Consider the following 27,006-nt stretch of genomic DNA (forward strand, 5'->3'; position numbering starts at 1 on the left):
AAAAATATGTGTACAGGGCCAGGCATGGTGGCTCACACCTGTAATCCCAGCACTTTGGGAGGCCAAGGTGTGTGGATCATGAGGTTAAGAGTTTGAGACCAGCCTGGCCAATGTAGTGAAACCCCGTCTCTACTAAGAACACAAAAATTAGCCAGGCGTGGTGGCATGTGCCTGTAATTCCAGCTACTTGGGAGGGTGAGGCAGAAGAATCGCCTGAACCTGGGAGGCGGAGGTTGCAGCGAGCCAAGATCCTGCCACTGCACTCCAGTCTGGGAAACAGAGAAAAAAAAAATGTGTGTACTAGGAAATTTTAAATTACACATATTGTTTGCTTTTATTTATATCACTCTAAGAAGCCCTGTTGGAGTGTGATCCAAATAATAAATCTTTTATTTTTGGCATCAAAACATTTTCTTATTACACTTCACTGTTCTTTCATAAAAAGCTATGAATTATTTATCACCATTTCTATTCATGTTGTGAAGTTGTTAAGGTCAGGGATGTTGGTCTGCATCTTACAAAAATGGTCTCCAGTCCAAGTAAAGAAATCATTAGATGTGAGATAGCCCTCAACAGACTTCACCCTCCTACACATAGTGCTGAGTGTGGCAAGCATGCAAGACCTTGACTGTTCTTTACTTGGGGCATTTCACTGTATTGAGTTTGGAGTGAGCATCTGTAAGGGATGAGGCAAAGGGCAGGTTTAAATATTAGTGATAAAAAGCAATGAACCCTCCAAGCTCAGTATTTTTTACCTACAACAAGAGCCCATTGTATATGTAGCTATATTGCATATGGCCACATCATGATGCCCCCATGGGACCTGAGACAAGGGGAAGCAATGAGAATGTGCTGATGCTCATGCTCCTTGTTGTGCCATGAGTAATAGTCCTTTGTTTTTGTCCCAGGAATCTCATGTCTTCTGTTAGCATCCATGAAAAAGTAACAGGGTAACTACTTAGCTTCTAAGTAAGGTAAAATCAAATATCAGACCTGACAGGATGCACTTAAAATTATGTATTTATACTCATCTTTAGTTGTGGAAAATTACTAGGTTTGATGGAATATAAAAATTCTTTTCCATACATAAAACTTTTGTCTTACAATTTAAAAAATTTAACTAACTTATGGAAACCTAGTTTTGATATAAAATTTGGTTTTATATAAAAATGTGGCTGAGAAAATCTTAGCTTAAAAATCTTTAAGAATTATGAAATGCAAGGGTCAATATTTGTCCTTATAATAAAAATATTACATATGCACTTGTATGAAGTGTCAGTATATAAGTATGTACATAATACATTTATTTCCCAAGAGTGTTTTTCAGAGTAGTCTTTTAAAAATAGAAAGTGAACATAAGAATTCTGTGGGACTATATTCAAAGACTTAAAGATTTTGAAATGAAATAGTTTATCTAATATACTATATATATATACATATATGTATATATATATATATATATATATATATATATATATATATATATATATATATTCAGGACCAAAGCAAACATTATAAAATGTATAAAAATAGGTAAAAAGATACAAGTACAATATAATTTGGTTGGAATTTCAAAGGTGCTTTCTTTTCTTCTCCTTCCCCTTTATCTCAAAAGTTAAAAATACTTTTGAAGCAGCATGTATTGTTGCACTTTTGATTTTTTGTTGTACAGTTAATGAACTTGAGAGTCTGGATGACTGGTGATCATCTATTTGGCCTTCCCATTCTTTTGTTTCTTCTTCTTTGATTAGTAAAGGTTTTCCTAAGGTTTGGCCAACAAGGTTACAGACTTCTTGAGCTTTGCGCCACGCATTCTCAACAGCAACAAGACAGGCTTGCCGTCTTAGGAATTAAATGGAGAGATTATTAATATGACACTCAATGAAATGTAGCACTGGATAGTTTTGTTTAAAGAATAACTTAGTCAAAGATGTACTTAAACTTACCGAAGACTCTCAACAGAACCTGGAGTATGATAGAACTGGGGTGGGCTGATGACAACAGAGCTATCTAGCTTTTCAACAAGAAAGTTACATATATTTTGCATTTTTCCAAATTCAGTAAATGTAATGCAGACCTGTAAATGAAATGACACGATATTATTTTCATGTCTGATGTATTGTTTCAAGATTTTCTCTAAATGTGAGTAAAAAAAGTAAAGCCAGGTTATGAGGTCATTTTATAGTATTTAACAGATTTTTAAAAGCCTATATGATATTCATAACTAAATTACTTTGTTCTTTAAGATTTTTGCTTTTGAATTTTCAAATTTATCTAATATTTTCTTTAATTTTAAAAAATTTATTTTAAGTCAGAGAATTTTAAATGAAATTGGAGGAGTTTCACTTAAACCTTATTACTTGGCTAAATTTTAATTCTGATAACTTTTCCACGATTTCTTTGTCTAATCAATGCCCTTAGCTTCCTGATTAGTAGTATGTCATACTTCACTGCTATCATGAGAAATGTTTCTTCTTCTAATAGTTATGTTCAGCTCTAATGTGGAAGCTAATGTTTTGTTAGTTTTTTGCCTTGATCTGTTTAGTGCTGTCAGCAGGGTCTTCTGCCTTTAAATATGTGGAAGTAGTCCTTATATTCAGCAATACTTTAAAACCGTAAACTCTTCGATAAAGAAAATTAAACCTTGTCTTTTTTTTTTTTTTTTTTTTTTTTTAGGAGAAACAAGATCTTGTTTGTTGTCTAGGCTGGAATGCATTGGCACAATCATAGCTTACTGCAGCCTCAAACTCCTGGGATCAAGTGATCCTCCTACCTCAGTCTTCCAAAGTAGGTAGGATTACAGGCATGTACCACCATACCCAGCTAATTAAAACAATTTTTTTTGTAGAGGTGGGAGGTTTCACGATGTCGCTGAAAATGGTCTCAAACTCCTAGTCTCAAGCAATTCTCCCACCTCGGCAGTTGTAGGGATGAGCAACCACACCCAGCATAAACCTTTTCTTCTAAAGAACCCTACGCAAGCTCAATATGTAAAACAAAAAGTACAAAAATCAGACAATAAACTGGAGTAGCAAAGAGAGACATAAGAAAACCTCACCTTCTACGATGCAAACAATCTGTCTTTAATAATAATTTTTTTTTTGAGACAGAGTCTCTTTTTATTTCCCTGGCTGGGGTGCAGTGGTGTGATCACAGGCTCACTGTAGCCTCAACCCTGGCTCAGATGATCCTCCTGCCTCAGCCCCCCAAGTAGGTGGGACTACAGGAACGTGCCACCATGCCTAGTGAATTCTATTACTTTTGAAAAAGGTATAGAAATTTGTAAACACCATAACAAAAATTTACCTGTTCCGACACCCCTAAAAATTCCCTCAAGTAACTCCCTTATCAGTTCCTTCCCCAATTCCCAAATCCTGGTAACTACTGATAAATTCTCCACTGTTAAAAATTTGCCTTTTTCAGAATGTCATATAAATGGAAGCATATAGTAGTCTTTGAGACCACTTCTTTCATTTAGCATAATGTATTTGCAATTCATCCACACTGTGGCATAATAGTTTTGTTCCTTTTATGCTGAATAGTGTTCGTTATATGATCTAATCACAGCTTTTTTTTTTTTTTTTAAATCATTAGGTTGCTTCCAGTTTGGGGCTATTATAAATAAAGATGCTGCTTTTTCAAAGTAGTTCTAGATCCTTTGCATTTCCAAATGTATTTTGTAATCAGTTTGTCAATTTCTATTTTTTGAAAAGCTGGCTGAGATTTTGATTAGGATTATATAGATCAATTTAGGGAAATCTGATATCTGGAATATTGACTCTTCCAAACCATGAACAAGATTATGTTTCTCCATATTTAGGTCCTCTTTAATTTCTCTCAGCAGTGCTTTGCAGTGTTCAGCATACAGGTCTTTCACATGTTTATAACAGATTTATCCCTATGTATTTTAATTTTTTTGATACTTACTAGTTCTAATGGCTTTTTTGTAGATTCTATCAAATTTTCTACAAAAATGGTCATGTCATCCATGCATTAAGACAGTTTCACTTCTTCCTTTCCAGCTATCTTTTATTCTTTTTCTAGCTAGAATTTCAAGTACAATGGTGAAAGAGGACATGAATGAAGACATCTTTGTCTTGTACCTGATCTTAGGCACAAAACATTCAGTGTTTCACCATTAAGTATGATATTAGCTGTAGGTTTTCATGGATTCCTCCTATCAGTTTGAGGAAAATACCTACTGTTCTTATTTTATTGATAATTTTTACTAGGAATAAATAATAGATTTTGTTAAGTGTTTCTTCTGCATTTATTGAGATGATCATGTGATTTTTTTCAATCTATTAATATAGTGAATTAGACCAATTTCTGAATGTTAACCAACCTGGGATACACCATGTTTGGTCATTATGTATTATTATTATTATTTATACATGCATGTAAAGGATACATGTGTGTGTATATGTGTATGCACGTATGAGTATAAATCATTTAATTTGATTGGCTAAAATTTAGTTTGTAATTTTCACATGTTTATGATGATATTGGTCTGTAATTTTCTTTGCTTGTAATTACATTTTTCTGGTTTTGGTATCTTCTGACCTCGAAGAATGAGGTAGGAAATATTTCTTCCTTTTCAGTTTTCCAGAAAAATTTGTATAGATTGGCATGATTTCTTCCTTACATACTTTCTAGTTTCCTTTTAAATTTCTTCTTTGACAAATGGGTTACTGAAAAGTATGTTTTTAAAATTCAGCATATTTGGGGGATTTTCCTGAGACCCTTCTGTTACTGGTTTTTAATTCCACTATGGTCAGAAAACTTTGTATGATACAAATACTTTTTTTTTTTTTTTTGAGATGGCATCTTGCTTAGTTGCCCAGGCTGGAGTGCAATGGTGCAATCTTGGCTCACTGCAGCCTCCACTTCCCAAGTTCAAACAATTCTCCTGTCTTAGCCTCCTGAGTAGCTGGGATTACAGGCATGCACCACCACGTGTGGCGGTGTTTTTGTAAACATAGGGTTTCACCGTGTTGGCCAGGCTGATCTTGAACTCTTGACCTGAGGTGATCTGCTTGCCTTGGCCTCCCAAAGTGCTGGGATTAGAGGTGTGAGTCACTGTCCCCGGCCAAATACTTTTAAATTTGTCAAGACTTGTTTTATAACCCAGAATACAGTCTACCTTGGCAAATGTTCAATGTGTACTTGAAAGGAATGTGTAGGCTGTTGTTCCCTGAGTATTCTATAAATGTCAAGCAGGTTGAATTGGTTGATAGTGTTACTCAAATCTGTTATATTCTTACTAATTTTCTGTCTATAGTTTTATCAACTATTGAAAAGGGGAGGTATTGAAATCTTCCACAAAAACTGTAGGCTTACTTATTTTTCCTTGTAGTTCTATGATTTTTGCCTTAGGTATTTTGAAGCTTTATTATAAATACACATAGTTAGTACTATATGCCCTCTTTATTAATTTACTCTTTTATCATTATGAAATGACTGTCTTTATCTATGATATTCATTGCCCTGAAATCTACTTCGATTATTACAGCCATTTCAGCTTTCTTTTCATTTATGTTAGCAAGGTATATCTTTCTCCATCCCATTACTTTTAACTGATTTATGTCTTCATATTTAAAGTACACTTCTCTCAGGCAGCATGTAAATGGAGTTTGCTCTTTTAATACAATATAAAATTTCTGTATTTGAATGAAGGTATGTGGACCATTTACATTTAATGTGATTATTAATATGGTTAAATTTAAACCTGTGGTTTTGTTACTTCCCCTTTTCTCATTTTCTGTATTCTTTTGGATACTTTTATATATTATTTCATAGCTTTCATTGGCTTACGAGCCGTAACTCCATTATTTTAGTGTTTGATTTAGGATTTATAGAATACATGTTAAACTTACTACAATCTACCTTCAAGATATATCATAGCATTTCACATACAACAATATAACATTGCACTTCTGTTTTTCCCTTCCTGACTTTTGTGCTATTGTTTTTATATATTTTATTCTTATGTATGTTACAATCCCTGTAGTTGATCATTATCATTTCTTTAGTCAGTTATCTTTTTCTCTTTTCTTTTTTTTTTTTTCAGACAGAGTCTCACTCTCCTGCACAGGGTGGAGTGCAGTGGTGTGATCTCAGCTCACTGCAACCTCCGCTTCCTGCGTTCAAGCGATTCTCCTGCCTCAGCCTGCCAAGTAACTAGGACTACAGGCATGCGTCACAATGCCCAGCTAAGTTTTGCATTTCAGAAGAGATGGGGTTTTGCCATGTTGGCCAGGCTGGTCTCCAACTCCTGACCTTCTGTGATCCCCCTGCCTCGGCCTCCCAAAGTGCTGGGATCACAGAGGTGAGTCACCACACCCGGCCTAGACAATTATCTTTTATATAAATATAGAGATTTCTAATTAGATTTATATTAAGAAAAACCCATGTAGTTACCATTTTCTGTACTCTTCATTCCTTTGTGTAAATTCCTGTTTCTTTCTGGTATCATTCTTTTCTGCTTAAACTATGTCATTTAAATTTCTCATAGTGCAGGTCTACAGGTAATGAATTCTTTTAGTTTACCGGAAAGGTCTTGAATTGGTCTTTGTTTTTCAGCACTACTTTTGCTGAATATATTAATAGAAACTCTAGGTTGATGTGTGTGTGTGTGTGTGTGTGTGTGTGTGTGTGTGTGTGTGTATACATATTTTTTTTTCCTTTTAGTATTTTAAAGATGTGGCTCAACTGTCTCCTTGCTTGCAGTATTTTCAACAAGTAATTTGTTGTCTTGCCTTTGTTCCTTTGTAGATAGTATGTCTTTTTCCCCTGCCTGTGGTTGTTTTATGATTTATCACTGCTTTCGAGCAATGGGATTATAATATGTATTGGTGTATTTTTAAGAAATTTATCATGCTTAGGGTTAGTTGAACATTTTGACTCCATGAGTTTATAATTCTCAACAAGTTTGGAGATTTTGAGGTTATAATTTTTCCAAATATTTTTCTTGTCCCCCACTCTCCTCTGCATTGGGACTTCAATTATATGTATAGTAGGCTATTTCATGTTGTCCTATAGTTTATTAAATTATTTTTATGTCTTTCTTTTCTGTGTTTCATTATTGATAGTTTTTACTGCTATGTTTTCAGATTCACTAAGCATGTCTTGTGTAATGTCTAATTTGCTATTAATCCTATTCATTCAATTTATTTATTATCTCATACACTGTAGTTCTCATCTCTGGAAATTCAATTTGTTTTTTTATATCTTGCACATCTTTCCTTAACTTTTGAGCATGTGAACTACAGTTAAAATAACTTTTAATGACCATGTATTTTTATTCTAACATCTGTCACTTCTGAGTTGATTTGATTGATTTTTCTCCTTATTACAAGCCTTACTTCTCTATTTCACAGACTAGAAACACAGATAAAACCTAATTAAGATAAAACTTCATAGAAATAAATATAAAATCCCACAGTTCATACTGAAATAGCAGTAACAAAGTATAAGATGGAAGAAATATGATTTAAAGGTAGTACATGAGAAAGACACTTACTGGTTATAATTATTATGACTATAAGCTGAATTGAGAAAACAATGTGATGCAAAAGCCAAAAAGTTAATTCAATCTTATGTGTGTCATTAGAAATAAACACTCTAGAACAAGGGAGATAATCAACATTCTCTAGTTTGGATTGGCCATATAATAAGTGGAACAATGTAGCTGTAGATGGTTTAGAATGAAACTGGCTAACAAAGGAAAGAGTTTGTCATATAAGACCTGGCCAAAGAGAATTCTTACCCTGGAAAAGAAAAAAGTAGCATCAATGTAAAAATGAACTTCAAGTATATATTTTAAGGAAGAAGCATTTACTTTGTTTTGTTTCTTCTTAGAGAGGTACACTAAGAGATGGCTACTAGTGAGTCAGTTTTGTCTTAATGTATTAATCAGATGTCTAAAAACGGAATGAGTCTTAATATATTCATGCCTATATATGTATAAAATATTTTGTAATAAAAATAGTTTAAAAAGATTGGATGGAATAACATATTCAAAATGTTTAACACATAGCAGGCATGCAAGAAAAAGAATGGGGAAAGAGGAGGGAGAAAACTGTATGAGTGGTTATACTACCACTTTTTCTATCTGATACACAGTACTGAATGCCTATTATATCACAGGATTAAAAATTTCCTCTAGGCCGGGTGCGGTGGCTTACTCCTGTACTCCCAGCACTTTGGGAGGCTGAGGCAGGCAGATCGCCTGAGGTCAGGAGTTTGAGACCAGCCTGACCAACATGGTGAAACCCTGTCTCTCCTAAAAATACAAAAATTAGCCAAGCATGGTGGGAGGTGCCTGTAATCTTAGCTGCTGAGGCAGAACTGCTTGAACCTGGGAGGCAGAAGCTGCAGTGAGCCAAGATTGCGCCATTGCACTCCAGCCTGGGTGACAAGAGGAAGATTTTGTCTCAAAAACAAAAAACAAAAAACAAAAAACAAAAAAACCACAAAAAACAAAACTTCCTGTAAACACTAAGATTATAACATGAAAATAATTTAAGAAGTGGAAAGAGCACTGGTATAGGAATCACAAAGCCAAGATTTTAATCCAACCATCTTTCCCACACACAGTCATTCACCTACTATTAATTAGTTAGAAAATTTCTTTTTTTAAAATTAAATCAATAGTCAGTGTTTGTGATATTATGATTAGTTGTTTACAGCTGAATATAGTGTACTATGCTTGCATTTCTTTTCTTCTAGTGTTCATTGAATTCCTGGGAATTAATAAACACTTCATTTTTGTTTGCTTTCTTAGTTGTACATGTCCTTCAAACCCTTTGATAAGAGTCATAAAAGTCAAATAAGTAGGGAAAATTAATTGGGTAATCTATGAGTTCCTTTATTATTTGTCGTGGAGATGTTTTACTGAGGCCCTCAGTCCTCCTGTCCCCTAAATCTGGGACATTCCTTTGCCATTACCTGGGAACTCCTGGTTTTCTTTCTTGGTTTACTTCCTCATGTACGGTAGGGAAATGTTTTGAGACCTTGTAGGTAGGAGTGATGTTCCACATTGTTAACATCTTTAGAGGGCATTAATCCATCAGATCCTGGCCAAATAAAGGACAGTGTAACAGTTCCGGCCAGCCCTGTCTGCTGTCCTTTTATTACCTTCTCTTTGATTGTTTTTTGGCTGGGTAAGAATTTCTAGATTAGACATTGTTTTCTCTCAGAATTGGAAGATGTTGCTGTCTTGCCTCTCAGTTTCTGGCTTCCAGTGTTGACAATGAGAGGTCCATTTGCTGTTCAGATTTCTAACCCTTGGTCTGTGAACTATTTTTCTTTCTCTAGAACTTCTGGGGTCATTTTATTCCTGGGGTTCTAACATTTCCAATAATATGCTTTGATGAGTTTTTTTTTTTTTTTTTTTTTTTTTTGTTCATTGTGTTGGGCACCCACTGGGTCCATTGAATATCAAAATTCCAATACTGCATTTTGGTATTTGGAGAATTTTTTTAAAAATTCCTTTATTCTCTTTCATTTTCTCTGTGCTCTCTTTTTGGACTTTTTAAAAAAATTATACTTTAAGTTCTGGGAGACAGGTGCAGAACATGTAGTTTTGTTACACAGATATACACGTGCCATGGTGGTTTGCTGCACCCATCAACCTGTCATCTAAATTAGGTATTTCTTGAAATGCTATCCCTTCCCAGCCCTGCAGCCCCTGGCACACCCTGGTGTGTGATACTCCCTTCCCATTCAACTCCCCCTTATGAGTAAAAACATGCAGTGTTTGGGTTTTTTGTTCTTGTGTTTGCTGAGAATGATGGTTTCCAGCTTCACCCATGTGCCTGCAAAGGACATGAACTCATCCTTTTTAATGACTGCTTAGTATTCCATGGTATATATGTGCCACATTTTCTTTATCCAGTCTATCTTTGATGGGCATTTCCAAGTCTTTGCTATTGTGAATAGTGCTGCAGTAAACGTATGTGTGTATGTGTCTTTATAACAGAATAATTTATGATCCTTTGGGTATATACCCAGTAATGGGATTGCTGGGTCACATGGTATTTCTGGTTCTAGATCCTTGAGAAATGGCTACACTGTCTTCCACAATGGTTGAACTAATTTACACTCCCACCAACAATGAAAAATACTCTTATTTCTGTTTCTCCACTTCCTCTCCAACATCTGTTGCTTCCTGACTTTCTAATGATCACCATTCGAACTGGAGTAAGATGGTATCTCACTGTGGTTTTGATTTGTATTTCTCTAATGACCAGTGATGATAAACTATTTTTCCTATGTTTGTTGGCCACATAAATGTCTTCTTTTGAGAAGTGTCTGTTTATATCCTTTGCCAACTTTTTGATGAGGTTGTTTGCTTTTTTTCTTGTAAAATTGTATAAGTTCCTTGTAGATTCTGGATATTAGCCCTTTGTCAGATGAATAGAATGCAAAAATTTTCTCCCATTCTATAGTTGCCTGTTCACTCCAATGATAGGTTTTTTTGCTGTGCAGAAGCTGTTTAGTTTAATTAGATCCCATTTGTCAATTTTGGCTTTTGTTGCAGTTGCTTTGGTGTTTTAGTCGTGAAGTCTTTGCCCATGCCTATGTCCTGAGTGGTATTGCCTAGGTTTTCTTCTAGGGTTTTTTATGGTTTTAGGTCTTATGTTTAAGTCTTTAGTCTTTCTTTGTTTTTTTTTTTTCTTGACAGTGTCTCACTCTATCACCCAGGCTGGAGTGTCGTGGCATGTTCTTGACTCATTGCATCATCCACCTAATGGGCTCAAGTGATCCTTCCACCATGGCCTTCAAAGTAGCTGGGACTACAGGTGCATGCCATCATGCCCACCTAATTTTTGTATTTTTTTTTGTAGAGACAGTGTTTTGCCATGTTGCCCAGGCTGGTCTGGAACTCCTGGGCTCAAGCAATCTGCCCACCCTGGCCTCTCAAAATGCTGGGATTACAAGCATGAGCCACTGTGCCTGGCCTCATCTAATCTTTTAAAAAATTTATTTAGGCCAGGCTGGGTGGCCTACGTCTGTAATCCCAGCACTTTTCGAGGTTGAGGGAGGCAGATCACTTGAGGTCAGGAGTTTGAGACCAGCCTGGCCAACATGGTGATACCCCGTCTCTACTATAAATATAAAAATTAGCCATGTGCCTGTAATCCCAGCTACTCTGGAGGTTGAGGCAGGAGACTCACTTGAACCTGGGAAGTGGAGGTTGCAGTGAGCTGAGATCATGCCACAGCACACCTGGGTGACAGAGTGAGACTCTGTCTCCAAAAAAAAAAAAAAAAAAAAAAAAAATTAGAGCCATACTGAGGTGTAATTTATATATACGAACTGTACATATTTAGAATACACAGCCTGGGTGACAGAGTGAGACTGTCTCAAAAAAAAAAAAATTAGAGCCATATTGAGGTGTAATTTATATATACAAACTGTACATATTTAGAATATACAGTTTGATGAGTTTGGACATATGCATACCTGTGACATCATCACTATAATCAAGACAATAAAGCTATCTGTCACCTCCAGAACTTTCCTGTGTCCTTTGCTTTGTATACATGTATGACATTAACAAAACATGAGATCTACCCTCTTAACAAATTTTTAAGTGCATAACATTGTGTTAACTATAGGCATTATGCTGTATAGCTCATATCTAGAATTTTTTCATCTGCATAACTGTAACTTTATACCCATTGAATAAGAAATCCCATTTCCTCTTCCCTCCATTCTTTGGTAACCAGCTTCTATTTTTTGCTTCTATAATTTGATTATTTTAGACTCCTCATGTAAGCAGAATAATGCAGTATTAATTATCCTGTCACTGATGTTTCTCTTAACATAATGCCTTCCAGGCATAGCAATGTTGCAAATGGTAGGATTTCCTTTCATTTTTAAGGATGAATAGTATTTCACTGTATGTATACAATGCATTTCTTTATTCATCTATCTGTCAATGGACATTTTCGTTGCTTCTATAGCTTGGCTATTGTGAATAATGCTGTAATGGACATGCAAGTACAGGTATTTCTTCCAGATCCTAATGTCAGTTCTTTTGGATATACAACCAGAAGTGGGATTGCTGGATCATATGGTAGTTCTATTTTTAATTTTTTTGAGGAACCTGTATACTGTTTTCCATAATGGTTACACCATCATACATTCCTACCTGCAGTGCACAAGCATTCTAATTTTTCCACTTTCTCATCAACACTGTTTTCTGCTTTTTTTAAAATAGCCATTCTAACAGGTGTGAGGTTATAGCTCAATGTAGTTTTGATTTGTATTCCTCAGATAATTAGTGATGCTGAGCACCTTTTTATATACCTTTTGGCCATCTTCTTTTGATACATGTCTATTCAAGTCCTTCATCCATTTAAAAATTTAGGTTATTTGCTTTTCTGTTACTGAGTTGTAGCAGTCTACCAACCATCTAATCCCATTCCATATATTTAACAGTACTTAAGAATACTGGTATGTGTTATATGTTAGGCTTTAGTGTTTGCTAAATCCATAGCCATAAAGCCACACATTGTTACTGATGCTTAGATTGGTACATTTTGTATCTTGTGATCCCAGTACTCCTGGTTTCCACTGACTGCTGGTGCTGACCTAACGGCAATCATGTATTGGGCTGTGTGATATGATATGAATCAGGCTACCTGGAATCCCTTTATCAAATATAATTAGATTCTCTCCTAAGAAATCTGAATACAAAACATTAAAAAGATAAGTAAAGCGGAACAAAGAGGAACAGAATTTAGCCATATTCTCATTTAGTCACGTTTTAAAACAAGCAGTTTTAATGGTTTTTCTGCATCTGGAAGGTCAGTCCCTAGTGGGTTGAACTCAGTGGTTCAAACACATTCCAGTTTTCCATGAAGCCTAGCTGTGTAATTGTGGAACTGTTTTCCTTTTTCTCATTATTCCCTTGGTACCTTCACAATAAACCTCCTTAACTAAGATAAGTTGCTCCTATCTATATTCATTATAGTCTGAAATGCTAACAGGTGATAATTACTAGAGGAGTGCTCTAACATACTACCTGCTTTTAACCTCTACAATTTGGATCATACTGCTCTTCATACTGTTTTGAAAGGTATTTTTCAGTTTCCATTACTACAAAATAATTTTTGCCAAATGGATCCTTCAAATCATAATGAGTAACTTAAAAATTGCTTGATGTAAAATTTTAAGTGGCGAAATCACAAAATGATTACAGGAAGCACTGGGGCAACAAACAGAATATGGTGGAAGTTGCTTCTCAAGAGAGAAGAATCCAGGGTTCTAATTTCTAATCTAATTCTTGTTATATGACCTTTGAGAAATCTGGACCTAAGTGATTTGAACCTAAGGTCACATCTTTAAAATCAGAAAAATAGTGTATTATTCACCTGAAGATAGAAACAGGTGATGGAGATATTTTCTACTTCAAAAGACAAAGATTCTCTCATTTAATATACAAGATTCCAATATAACCCCACTTTCTTTGTTTCCTGTTACAGGAAGATGCCTCAGAGTAGAAACATACTCCAAAATGTTTGGAATCACAAACAGCAGTCCTGTAACTTAACCACCACTAGAACATATTCTCATTTCACAAAAGCCTAACCATCAGATCTTTAAATATAAGTAAAAAGTATAGGCAGTTGTAGGAACTAAATGTTGTCATTAATTAAGTGTATTGAAAATAATTTTATTCTTTTAAATTTGTGTAAAGGTTGAATGGTTTTCATTTTTTTTTATTTTTTTTATTTTTTTGTGAAGGAGTCTTGCCCTGTTGCCCAGGCTAGAGTGCGTTGGCATGATCTCGGCTCACTGCAACCTCTGCCTCCTGGATGCAAGTGATTCTCCTGCCTCAGCCTCCTGAGTAGATGGAACTACAGGTGCGTGCCACCATGCCCGGCTAATTTTTGTATATTTAGTAGAGATGAGGTTTCACCATGCTGGCCAGAATGATCTTGATCTCTTGTCCTCATGAGCCCCGCCCTGGCCTCCCAAAGTGCTAGGATTACAGGTGTGAGCCACCGTGCCCAGCCTGGTTTTCATTTTTAAATAATATTTATCACAATACAGAAAAATTGCACTGCAAAACAAAAGAATGTTGAAAAACACAAAGTCCCTTTATGTTAGGACTTTATTGCTTTTTACGTAAAAAGCAATTTCTCGCCTGTGCATTAGGTGAAACTATTATTAAAATTTTATTTAGTGGCAATTAACTGCTATTTTCCACTTGCTATTTTTATTTCATTTAAAACAACTTCTCTTAAATCTCATTAAATTTATTTAAAAGCTGAAACATATATATAACACCAAAATGATTTTGAGAAAAATAATCTATCAATATAATGAGAAGCATTTTTCAATATTCATTTCAATTCAACAGTAAAAGTAAATGACAAACTGTCTCCTAAAAATCATGCTGCTTCCAATTATTTAAGATAAGTACATACCTCTGCTTCCATGTGATAAGCATTTTCCACTCTCCTAAAATCCTTTGTCACAGTTATATTTTCTGCCTGAAACAGAAAAAGTCCAAGAGTATGATTACTACCTATTTGATGCAATTACTCTAAAACATAAATTAGAAACCTAAACTAATTAAAATCAGAAAGATATAAAGTATGTAAAAGAACTTTGCCTGATGTTTTAGAACTTTCCTAAAAGTATCGTAAAATAAATTCAGAAATCTGTAAATATTTGCCTAAAATTTCATAAATGTCCCTCCTTTTATAATTTATATTTGCTTATAAAGAAAGTATGAACATATGGTGATATATATGAGCAATTGTTTGCACGTAAGGTATACTTAATATTGAGTGTCAAAGTTTTAAAAAATAATTTACAAATTATTTAATACAAAATAACCTAATACCTATCATGTGCAACTCTGGGCAAGTTACTCAATTTTTTGAGCCTTAGTTTCCACATTTATAAAATCAGATTAATACCACGTACAGCATATATAGCATCATTTTGTGGATTTAATGAGAGATGTGAATAAAGTATTTGGCATAGAGAAGGCACTCACCAAAAGTGGATGCTATACCACTATGATATAAATATTTATTGAAACATATACCTGAGCCACTTTGGTTTTAGAAAAGTAGTATTAATACTTATTTATTCTCAGGGTAAATCCAGGGCATATAATTCTGACAAAAAAGTTACATTTCTTATCTATTTTCCAAAAGGGTTTTTTAATTCAGTGAATAAAATCTTCAGCTACTCACATTCTTGGGGGACAAGCAAAATATATTTTATGTAATTTTTTGTATCTTTCAAAATATATGCCAAATCAATATATGATGATGATTATGCCAAGTAATTTAATTATGTTATTTGAAGGAGACATGGTTGAATCTAAATTTTAATATATAGTCTAATTACAAGCAGTTTATGTTATCCAGAAAAATTCTAAAAAGTTTAACCTAAGTTAAAAGCTTTTGACTAAAGTTTCAAATATAGCTCTGATGTCTGTCAGTCCCATGAAAATATTAATGCAATATTTTTAAATGAAAGTAATACCTAATCATTGTGGAAAATTTAGAATATAGCTAAGTACAAAACAATACAGTAGTTCCCCCTTATCAACAGGGGATATGTTCCAAGATCTCCAGCAGATTCCCGAAACCACAGATAGTATCCAACCTTATATATATAATTTTTTTCTGCTCTGATAACCAAGACAGTTACAAGTGACTAATGGATAGATAGCACATATAGCATGAATACACTGAATGAAGGTATGATTCATATCCCCAGGTGGGATGGAGCAGGACACTGAGATATTTCATCATGCTACTCAGAATGCTGTGCAATTTTAAACATGTATTATTTCTGGAATTTTCCATTTAATATTTTCGGACCAAGACTAACTGCAAGAATTAGGGGTGTGTACTATATAGATTGCTTATAATCACTTTTTCACTTAACATGAAACTTTGTCATCTTTTATTACATATAAACCTATGTGATGAAACATCTCATTTTTTTCTCACACTTCACTGAATAAACTTCTGATTGAAAAATTATTAAAGAAATAATTTTATGAAAGGTAGTTGGCAAGAAAAGTATCTTTTACTATTTTTGTTTTTAATGAATTTTAAAAATAAAAATAATACATGCTAATCAAAGAAAATCTAATACTAGAGAAAACAACCAAAAAGAAAGTAATAGCATTCTCAAACCCCATTACCATTAATATTTTAGTAAACATTTTAATAAACTGTCAATGCATATAAATGTATCTAGATACAGACTTTCATAAATAAAATTATATTCTGCATTTTGTTATTAACTATTGATTGATTGATTGGTTGACAGGGTCTTGCTTTGTTGTCCAGGCTAGAAGGTAGAGTACAAGCATGGCTCACTATAATCTTGAATTCCTGGGCTCAAGCAGTCTTCCTGCCTCAGCCTCCTGAGTAGCTAGGAGGATAACAGGCACATACCACCATGCCCAGATTTTCTAAAAAATTTTTTGTAGAAATAGGATCTTGCTGTGTTGCCCAGGCTGGTCTCAAACTCCTGGTCTCAAGTGATCTTTCCACCTTGGCCTCTCAAAGTGCTGGGATTACAGGTATGAGCCACCGTACTTGGCCTTAACTTTTAAAAATAAACTTGTAATTTAGGAATAATTTTAAATTTATGGAGAAGTACAGAGTTCCCATCTACCTCAGTTTCAGACTTCTCTGATGTCAATACCATAGTACATCCGTCTAAACTAAAAATACAACATTAGTAGATTACCATTAACAAAAATCCAAACTTTGTATTTCACCAGTATTTTTTTTTTATTAAATATCTTTTTACTACTCCAGGATCAAATGCATGATACTGTATTCCATTAATTCAAAAAGTCTCCTCTGGTCTCTTGACAGTTTCTCAGTCTTCCCTTGTTTTTCATGACCTTGAAAATTTTGGTCATGTATTTTGCAGAATGTCCCTCAATTTGACATTGTTTGATGTTTTCTCATGATTACACTATGGTTATAAATTTTAGGAAAGAATATCATAGAGATGAAATGCCCTTTTCATCACAACACATCAGGTGGTACATGATATCCACATGACACTACTCAAGACACTAACATTGGTCACTTGGGTAAGGTAGTGTATGCCAGGTTCCTCCACTGTAAAGTTACTATTTCCCCCTTTCTATACTTTATTAACTGAAAGCCTGTCACTAAGTGCAGCCCACACTCAATAAATACTACTTTTTTTTGTTGCTCAAATTGTTCTAGCTTTGGCCACTGGGACTTCTTTCAGGTTTGCTCCTATATCTGTTTGATGTACCCCTTTCCTTTACTTTTTGAGCACTTTCTTACTTTCTGTTACAACATGTTACAGGCTTATGTAGTTTCCCTGCCCCAGTCCTAGAATAATGAGACTACTCACTGCTTTTGGTGTATCATTCCTTCTAGGCTCTCTCAGTGGACAGAGCTAGGTTTTACACACACATACACACACACACACACACACACACACACACACTAACTCACATATAAAGTTTTCTGTATTTTTTCCATTTGTATAATAGACAAAGCTAAACATGAGTTCACACTGATGTTTCCAACTCTAATCCTGAATCGCAGAATTCATTCTAACCTTCCATTTTTATCTGTAACTTTCCTCTCTGATAATGACAAAGCTGGCTCCCATCATCCAATATCCACTTACTTATTTGTTCAATCCCAGAATACATGTAAAGCTGTTTCGGACTTATTTACCAACTAGAGCATAGAGCTTTTGTATCTTTATTCTTCATCCTTATAATTTCCAGTCAAAATACAATTTCCCAGTAATTTAGGACACTTCCTGCCCTGTCACCTTAAGCACAGTTATGTCACTCATTTGTAAAAACTGCCGGGCGCGGTGACTCTAGCCTGTAATCCCAGCACTTTGGGAGGCCGAGGCGGGTGGATCACGAGGTCTAGAGATCGAGACCATCCTGGTCAACATAGTGAAACCCCGTCTCTACTAAAAATACAAAAAACTAGCTGGGCGTGGTGGCACGTGCCTGTAATCCCAGCTACTTAGGAGGCTGAGGCAGGAGAACTGCCTGAGCCCAGGAGGCGGAGGTTGCGGTGAGCTGAGATCGCGCCATTGCACTCCAGCCTGGGTAACGAGAGCGAAACTCCGTCTCAAAAAAAAAAAAAAAAAAAAAAAAAAAAACTAGGTTCATTTGTCAGAGAATAAATTTTATCCTGGGATTGATCCTGTGATAGGCTCTTTGATGCCTTTTTCCTCCAGTTTACATACATCAGGCTTTACCAATTGTGATTTACAGCTCTATGAGGTTTGACAAATACATAGTCATCTCTGTACCTTTCCAGTACCATAAAGAATAGTTCTTTTACCTCCCGTCAGATACCTCCCTCGACACATAGGGATTATAATTCTGGATGAAATTTGTGTGAGGACACAGAACCAAACCATATCAATAGGGAAGCACAAATAACGATAGCAATCTCAGTAGCCAAAAAATTATATTCATAGGGATAAAATTAAAAAGAATAAACATGCAGATAATCATAAAACTTTTAAAAAACTCTTTAAAAATATTTTGGGAAAACATCCCATCTATTCAATATAAATTTTATTTATTTTAGATTCAGAAGGTACATGTGCATGTTTGTTACATGGCTACACTATGTGATGCTGAGGTCTGGGGTACAACTGATCCTGTTGCCTAAGTAGGGAATATAGTATCTGCTTACTTTTTCCTTCTTTTTTTTTTTTTTTTTTTTTTTTGAGACAGTTTTACTCTTGTTGGCTGGGCATGGTAGCTTATGCCTATAATCCCAGCACTTTGGGAGGGCAGGGCAGGTGGATCACTTGAGGTTGTGAGTTCCAGACCAGCCTGACCAATATGGAAAAACCCCATCTCTACTAAAAATATGAAATTAACTGGGCATGGTGGTGCATGCCTGTAATCCCAGCTACTTAGGAGTCTGAGGCAGTAGAATTGCTTGAACCCAGGAGATGCGGTGAGCCGAGATCACACCATTGCACTCCAGCCTGGTTACTTTTTCAACCACTTCTGTGCTCCCTCCCTACTTTTGAAGTTCCCAGTGTTTATTGTTCTTATCTTTGTGTTCATGTGTACCTAATGGTTACTTCTCACTTATAAGTAAGAACATGTGGTTTTCTTTTTCTGCATTCACATAAAATAATGGCTTCAAGGCTTATTCATATTGCTGAAAAGTACATGATTTTGTTCCTTTTTATGACTACATAGTATTCCATTGTGTATACATATCACATTTTCTTTAATCCATTGTTGATGGGCACCTGGGTTGATTCCATGTCTTTGCTATTGTCAACAGTGCTGCGATAAACATACAAGTGAGGGTGTCTTTTTGGTCAATTTATTTTCCTTTGGGTATACGCCCAGCAAAGGGATCGCCAGGTTGAATGGTAATTTTATTTCTAGTTCTGTGAGAAATCTCCAAACAGCTTTCCACAGTAGCAGAACTAATTTACATTTCCACCAAGAGTGTATAAGCACTCCTTTTTCTCTACAATCTTGTCAATATCTGTTATTTTCTGACTTTTTAGTAATAGTCATTTTTACTAGTATGGATGGTATTTCACTATGGTTTTGATTTGCATCTCTCCAATTAGGAATGCTGAGCACTTTTTCATATGTTTGTTGGCTGCTTCTATGGCTTCTCTTGAGAAGTATCTACTCATTTCCTTTGCCCACTTTTTCACAAGATTATCTGTTTTCTTCTTGTTGATTTATTCCTTATAGATTCTGGACGTTAGACCTTTGTCAGATCCATAGTTTGCAAGTATTTTCTCCCTGTCTATAGGCTTTCTGTTTACTCTGTTGATAGTTTCATTTACTGTGCAGAAGCTCTTTAGTTTAATTAAGTCTCATCTGTCTGTTTTTTATTTTGTTGCATTTGCTTTTGGGGTCTTCATCATAAATTCTCTGCCTAGGTCAAAAAATTTGAAGAGTATTTCCTAGAAAATCAAAAAACTTTATAGAAAAACAAAGTATGTAAATAAATGGACTGGGACACAACATTGTAAAATCAGCTGTTATCCTGAAATTAATTTGTAAACTTAATGCAAAATATAAACAGAAATTTTATTTGTTGTATAGAAATTTTCCATCCTCTGGAATTTCTCACTATAACTCCATGTTGTCACTTAACATGTCCCTCTGTTCCTTGCAGACAGGGAATTTTTTTTCAGAAGAGTAATGAGGGGAGGACTTGCCCTACAAATGTTTTATACAGATAATAATTTAAACAGTGTAGTACTAACACAGGACCATAACAAGGATCAGATGAACTAATAATTCTGTAACTAATTCCAGAACATCTGAAGATTACATATAGCAGTAACCAGTAGCATTTCAAAGCAGTAGGTACAACAAGGAATACAAAATTCTCATGTCATACATTCTTCTCCTACTCCCTCTGAGAAGTAACTGTGATTTAGGGTAAGCCCTAATAGGTCTAAATCATTTAGGATGATCACATCTGATTTGCTACAGGATTAGGTTCAAAAACGGACAGAAATCAGAATCTAAGCTAATTGGTCTGGCATTTCTCTGGCCACAAAAGTTAAGTTTAGGTTTTTCATTTACAGTGAACTGTAGGATTAAAAAAAATAAATAAATGTGGTTTCAGAAAACAGACTATTGTTTTTAAGCTACAGTATAAAATGTAAGGCTCTGGAATATTTTAGCCATTTTAGTATCATGCAGGAAGATGAGGGTAAAACCAAGAGAACTACATCAAAATATGTAACGCCTTGATGATGAAAACCCGTATTACAACTTGACTTTTCAATTATGTAAAGCAAGGTTCTTGCACATGTAGTCAGGGAAACACAAATTTCAGTAAATGGTTTCAGTACAGCTACTTACCTATTTAAGAGAAAACAAAACTCTTATCCTTATACCAAAGTAAATTCCAAGCACAGCACACATATCTAATGCACTACAAAGGTTCCTCAAGAGTCCAGGAAATATTAGTTAATAGTTCTATTGGGCAAGGTTTGGTAGCTCATGCCTGGCATTCCAGTGGTTCAGGAGGTCAAGGGGGAGGACTGCTTGAGGCCAGGAGTTTGAGACCAGCCTGGACAACACAGTAAGACCCTATCTCTACAAAAAAGTAAAAAAAATTAGCTGGGCATGGAGGTGCATGCCTGTAGTCCTAGCTATTTGGGAGGCTGAGGTGGGAGGATAGCTTGAGCCCAGGAGTTTTAGGTTGCAGTGAACTGTGATAGTACCACCCTACTCCATCCTGGGCAACAGAGACCTTATGTCTTTTTAAAAAAAAGTTATAAAGCTTTATGCCTGAGAAGAACCCAATACCCCTAATAAACATTACATACAAAGGTAGAAAAACAATACAAAGGTAGAACAAAAGAAGTTATAAAGCTTTATGCTTGAGAAGAACCCAATACATCCAATAAACATAACATGCAAAGGTAGAAAAAAATTAATGAATTTAGCTAAACAAAACTTTTAAGATTTTGAATGTTTAAGATTTTATATGTTCAATACTATAAGTTAGACAGCAAATAAAAAACTGAGAAAAATTTTTGCAATATATGACATTTTATCATTTTATTTACAATCTTTTTTTTTTTTTTTTTCCCAAATAGAGCTTCACTCTGTTGCCCAGGCTGGAGTGCAGTGGTGTGATCTCGGTTCACTGCAACTTCTGCCTCCAGGGCTCAAGCGATTCTTCCTGTCTCAGCCTCCTGAATAGCTGAAATGCTGGCGCCTACTACCATGCCCGGCTAATTTTTGTATTTTTAGTAGAAACGGGGATTCGCCATGTTTGCCAGGCTGGCCTCAAATTCCTGACCTCAAGTGATCCACCTGCCTCCCCCTCGCAAAGTGCTGGGATGACAGGCACAAGCCACTGAGCCTGGCCAGGTTATTTGTAATCTTAATTTTTAAGGTTCTTATAAATTTAATAAGGTAAAGATAATATAAAAATGGGCAAAATATTTTGAACTAGAAGTTTGTATTCAAAAAGTTCAAATGATGAAGAAAAAAGAAATGACAGTATTATTTTTTGAACTACTAAGTTGGCAAAATTACTGAATAATGCCTCCTATGCCAAATGAAGATGTAAACATATGTTTTTAGAGTATAATTTTTCATAAGCCTTCAAATATACATAATCCAGGAATTAATGTTCAAAGAACATTACCAGTTGAGGATTCCTAATCCGAAAATCCAAAATCGCCAAAATCTGAAAGTTTTTGAGTGCCAACATGACACTCAAGGAAAACTGGAACATTTTGAATTTTGAATTTCCAGAGTACAAATACTCCACTGGAATATAAAAAATGTAAATATTCCAAAATCCACAACTTCTGAAATAGAAAACGTTTCTGGTAAAGCATTTTGGATAAGCGCTACTCAACCTGTAATTAAGGACATGTATAAATATGTAGCTTACAAGGACATTCATGTTGTGATCACTTTTAATAATGAAAAACTGTAGCTAATGCCTATGTTCAATTTGTTGCCCTACTTCTTATCTTAACCTAGGTGCCCCTAGAAACAGATCCTAAGAAAAAGATTTGCATACAGTTAATTTTGATGATTCCAAAAAACACCATTAACAGAGTGGTATGCAAGACAGAAAAGAAAGACACTAGAAGATGTGTTGTCAAGCAAATTACTGCTGTTGTCAACTCAAATTTAATCGTGCAGAGAAACTCTAGGAACCAGGGTGGAACACATACCTCAGAATTATCCTACCCTAAGAGGTGAAGATGCTGGGTTATCTTTCCATTAATTCCCTCAGTCATTCTAGTTCCACATTAGCCTTCAGATGAAGGCTGCTGGGGCTGGGGGAGAGGACTTTAATTCCCTGGCATTACACTCTGGCCCCATTTGCAGACAGAATGGATTCTTGTAGCCAGGGAAAGCTTTCACTTTCAGGCAGAGAATTTACAAATGTTGGCAGATGGAAGCTGGGCCTGCATGTACGCAAATGTGAAGTGCCAAAGGATGTAAGTAGTGGTATCAATAGCATCAGCTACATCTTCCCTACCTAAAACCTCTGTTATCCACTATCAAGGGAATACAGAAGCAACATCCTGTAGTGGTTAAGAGCATGGACCCTAAGGTTAAAATTTTGCCACTTCCCAGTATGACCGTGGGCAAGCAACCTGCCAATAATCACTTTGGTCCTGGGAGTTCTCATTTATAAACAACCCTATCCTCACATCCCAATTACCTCCTAAAAGCCTCACCTACGAATACCATCATACTTGGGATTCAGTTTTAACATACAAGATTTGTGGGGACACAAACATGTAGTCCATTGCAAGAACTGTATGTCTTGACATTTCATGATATAAAGTAAGTTCTCTTCTGCTGCTCCTGTGAACAGTACCTCCTGCTGGTGGTGTCATGGTGGCTGAGGTGGTCTTTTGTGAAGCAAAAAGGAGAAAAGGGTCTCTCTTTTATCTGCACTCTGTTAGAGGAATCTTACATTAGTGTTGCTCATACTGTAATGTGTTAAAGGAGTTAAACAGCCCCTTCAGCATGTACTCATAGTCCTCTTTTGCACTAGAACTTAGATATACATCCTGAGTGATGGAAACACTTTTGTGAAGGGAGGACCAGACATTGTGAGGTCATTTTATGCCTAGAGTAGGAGAGAGAAGCAAATAAAGGGGAAGCAGAGCTATCAGGGTAATTCTTGCTAGCATTCACTATATACCGAATCTAGTAGCTCCTTGATCTTGGATGCCCAGCTTCCAGGACTGTAAGACATACATTTCTGTTGTTTATAAGCTACCCAAGTCTATGATTTTTTCATTATAGCACACCAAACAAACTAAGACAATATTAAGTGCTGTTTGAAAATGAACAATGGGTTGGGCATAGTGGCTCATGCGTGCACAGAATCCCAGTAGTTTGGGAAGCCGAGGTGGATGGATCACTTGAGGTCAGAGGTTTGAAATGAGCCTGGCCAACATGGTGAAATCCTGTCTCTACTGAAAATACAAAAATTAGCTGGGCATGGTGGCAGGTGCTACCGGGAGGCTGAAGCAGGAGAACTGCTTGAACCCAGGAGGCGGAGGTTGCAGTGAGCCTAGAACGCGCCATTGCACTCCAGCCTGTGTGATAAAAGTGAAATTCCATCTCAAAAAAAAAAAAGGAAAAAAGAAAAAAGAAAAGAAATGAAATGCTTAATGTTTGCTTGCTGAATGAGTAAATAGTGCTTAGAACTTTAAAACACTTTTCAATGAAAACTACACTAGAAGTAAAGATTATACCTTCAGACAAGTTCATAAATCTATGATCTATAACATAGCTGAATAATTTGTTCACTTAGTGTTTCATTTTTTTTCTATTATTCATTCAGAAGGCATTTTCTGAGTATATGTTATGTGATGTATTTAAAACATAACTCATGAATGCAAAAAAAGAACAAATGGTCTTGGCTCTGGAAAAGTTTAGAAATATGGAGAAGAGACAAGCAAATTAAGAATGATGATAAGTTCTTATTATAAGTATAGGGAGTGAAGTGTTGTTTGGGAGGGATTAGTGTTATATTAGGAAAGGAATGCCAAGAAGGTGAATTTGGGCTAATTCTGTTTTTTGAGACAGGGTCTTATTTCTATAGCTCAGGCTCAGGCTAATGCTTAAAGAAAAATACAATAGAGGTGAGGGAGATGACAGGAAATGAGGATAGAGAGTGAGGCTCCATCTTTTAAGCAAAGGAGTCTGGATTATGAGGAGCCCTTTAAGCAGGGAAGTGATGTTTATAAACCTTACAACTCAGGATTCCAAAGTTTAAAATGAATAAGGACTTCGTGAAGACCCATAATTCATCCTGAAAATATAAGTGATATTTTGTATTATCTACTGAACAAATTATCTACATGACTGCTTTTATCCATTAGCAGAGATAATCAGGAGGTTACTGTCCTTCCTATGTCTTGCCTTAACATTGAATCTTAATGTAATTACTGTAAGTGGGACTTAGTAATATATTTACTTGTTTATTTGAGACAGTCTCTCTCTCTCTGTCGCCTAAGCTGGAGTGCAGTGGCACCATCTTGGCTCACTGCAACCTTCACCTCCTGGGGTCAAGATATTCTCCTGCCTCAGTCACCCTAGTAGCTGGGATTACAGGAGTGTGCCACCAAGCCCAACTAATTTTTGTATTTGTAGTAGAGATGGGGTTTTGCCATGTTGGCCAGGCTGGTTTTGAACTCCTGGCCTCAAGTGATACACCTGCCTTGGCCTCCCAAAGTGTTAGCATTACAGGTGTTGAGTCACAGTGCCCAGCCTGTGTTGTTTTATATATCAGAGCCTTGTGAGCTCAATTTTTATTTTATGTAAATAACTTAAAACTTGCTATATTATCCAAACAGGACAACAGCACTAGCAGCAGTTTTTCAGAACGATTTTTCTACATTTCAAACCCATTTTACTCATAATTATTTGAATTTTTCTAAATTGGTAAAATCATTTGAAGAAATCTTGTCTAAATGACTTTGTAATAGCTCATATGTTTGTATTATAAATGGAATGCAACTATCTTTTCTTATTAAAAATAAGAACTTGCTTTTTTGGGGTATGACATTTCTTGCAATAAACTGAAAGAAACAATGTCTGTACTTTTACCAACTCAGTGTTAATCTAGGATAAGTCACAACTCTGACCTTTGGGGTCCTCCTCTGTAAAATGAGAAAACTGAACTAGTAGACCTTTATGATTTCTAATTTTTTTTTTTTCATTCTAATGATCTGGAGCCTGGCAGAATTGGAAGCAACTTACATTCTGGTTTCAGGAATACATGAGTTCAAATATTGCTCTAACTAAAGTTCAGAGCATTGTTTAACTTCTTTAAATTTGGAAAATGGGGATATTAAAACATGCCTAAAAGTGCTATTGTGTGGATTAAATGATGGCTTTTTTTTTCTTTTTCTTTTTCTTTCCTTAGAAGTAGGGTTAAGGTAAGATTTGTTTAGTGATTTGACTCAGGGACATCTCCGCTAACTAAGTAGAAATATTTCATATATGTGGGATCTACAATACTGACTTGACTTTTTTAAAAAAGTTAAATCTAAAAAGGCCAGAGAAATTTTGGGGAAATAATTATAAAACGAAAATGGACACGACTTCTTTCCCACTTCCCAACGTTACTGTTTGCGGAACATACGCAAGAACCATTCCATGCAAAGTTACACAGGACTGGAAGGAAGCAGGTCATGCTCTTCACTTGCCAATTCCATGGTGCAGAATAAAAACAAAACAAAATATTTAGTGTCCAGCATTCCACTTGGGCAGTATTTACAACGAACACTTCAAGTTTTAACATTTAATCACTTCAAATTTAAAAACAAAATCACTGAAACAAATATCGCCAGATAAAAACCAACCCAATTTGCATTCTTCCTGCGTCCAATAATTACCTTCATCTAGAATGGGCCAAATATTCACTCTGCCAGGTCCTGGCGTCCCGGAATACCTTTGCGACAAAGGTGTCCTAAACGCTCCAGACCCTCCACATCTCCTTTCCCGCTTGAGGGGCCCGTCGGGCCCGGCCATCTGCCAAGCCTTTTGTGTCGTCTGGCTCGTGTTTCCTCCCCCGCGGAAATCTCACCTGCACGCCCTGCTGCTGGAGGCTCTGCGTGATGTAATCTAGACGGCGACAAACGCTCTTTTTGGCCTCGGCCGCCACCTCCTTGGTGCTGCTCACTCGCACCGCCACCTGCGCCCGATCCGGGCCCGCAGACACTTCTGCGGTGCCGCTTACGTGCACCTCGCGGGTCGCAGTTTGGGCTTGTGTTGAGGAGATGGGGTGGTGGAGGCCCGGTTGCGTCACTCCGCCTGAGGTCAGATTGTTCTCCCGGCCTCGATCAGCCCAGGGAACCAGTTCCACGAACACCCGGGTCGGAGGGGTCTTTTGCAGAGACATAGCGATGGCAGCTGGGTTTCCATAGTAACTGCCGGCAGACGGCGGCCGAAGGGGCCAAAGCGCGCCAGGGCTTGCCTGTGCGCCGCGC

The 27,006-nt window shown here is 36.1% G+C and overlaps 2 protein-coding genes across 2 annotated transcripts in view; one reads left to right on the forward strand and one right to left on the reverse strand.

Moving 5' to 3' along the window:
- The window catches only part of PHIP (PHIP subunit of CUL4-Ring ligase complex), a 185,400-nt gene extending 172,650 nt beyond the window's left edge, over window positions 1-12,750 (forward strand). The window contains exon 43 of the transcript XR_012517301.1: window positions 6,071-12,750. The gene's annotated coding sequence lies outside the window, so the exon portion shown is untranslated. The remainder of the gene's footprint in view (window positions 1-6,070) is intronic.
- Window positions 1,474-26,996, reverse strand: IRAK1BP1 (interleukin 1 receptor associated kinase 1 binding protein 1). The gene is made up of 4 exons (XM_003923272.4): window positions 26,604-26,996; window positions 14,445-14,510; window positions 1,947-2,077; window positions 1,474-1,842 (listed from the first exon to the last, which is right to left on the reverse strand). The coding sequence occupies exons 1-4, from the start codon at window positions 26,916-26,918 to the stop codon at window positions 1,572-1,574; spliced, it is 783 nt and encodes a 260-aa protein (XP_003923321.1). The 5' UTR covers window positions 26,919-26,996; the 3' UTR covers window positions 1,474-1,571.
- Between the last annotated feature and the right edge of the window lie 10 nt (window positions 26,997-27,006).

The sequence above is a fragment of the Saimiri boliviensis genome, chromosome 4 (assembly GCF_048565385.1).
Source record: "Saimiri boliviensis isolate mSaiBol1 chromosome 4, mSaiBol1.pri, whole genome shotgun sequence".
NCBI classification, from domain to species: Eukaryota; Metazoa; Chordata; class Mammalia; order Primates; family Cebidae; genus Saimiri; species Saimiri boliviensis.

What these genes read in the sequence shown, in the direction of transcription:
- IRAK1BP1 (XM_003923272.4), bottom strand. Translation starts at nt 26,918, where the DNA reads ATGTCTCTGCAAAAGACCCCTCCGACCCGGGTGTTCGTGGAACTGGTT. An exon ending in TCCAGCAGCAGGGCGTGCAG is followed by an intron (nt 14,511 to 26,603) that starts GTGAGATTTCCG and finishes TTTCTGTTTCAG; the next exon opens with GCAGAAAATATAACTGTGAC. An exon ending in CTTATCACATGGAAGCAGAG is followed by an intron (nt 2,078 to 14,444) that starts GTATGTACTTAT and finishes TTTCATTTACAG; the next exon opens with GTCTGCATTACATTTACTGA.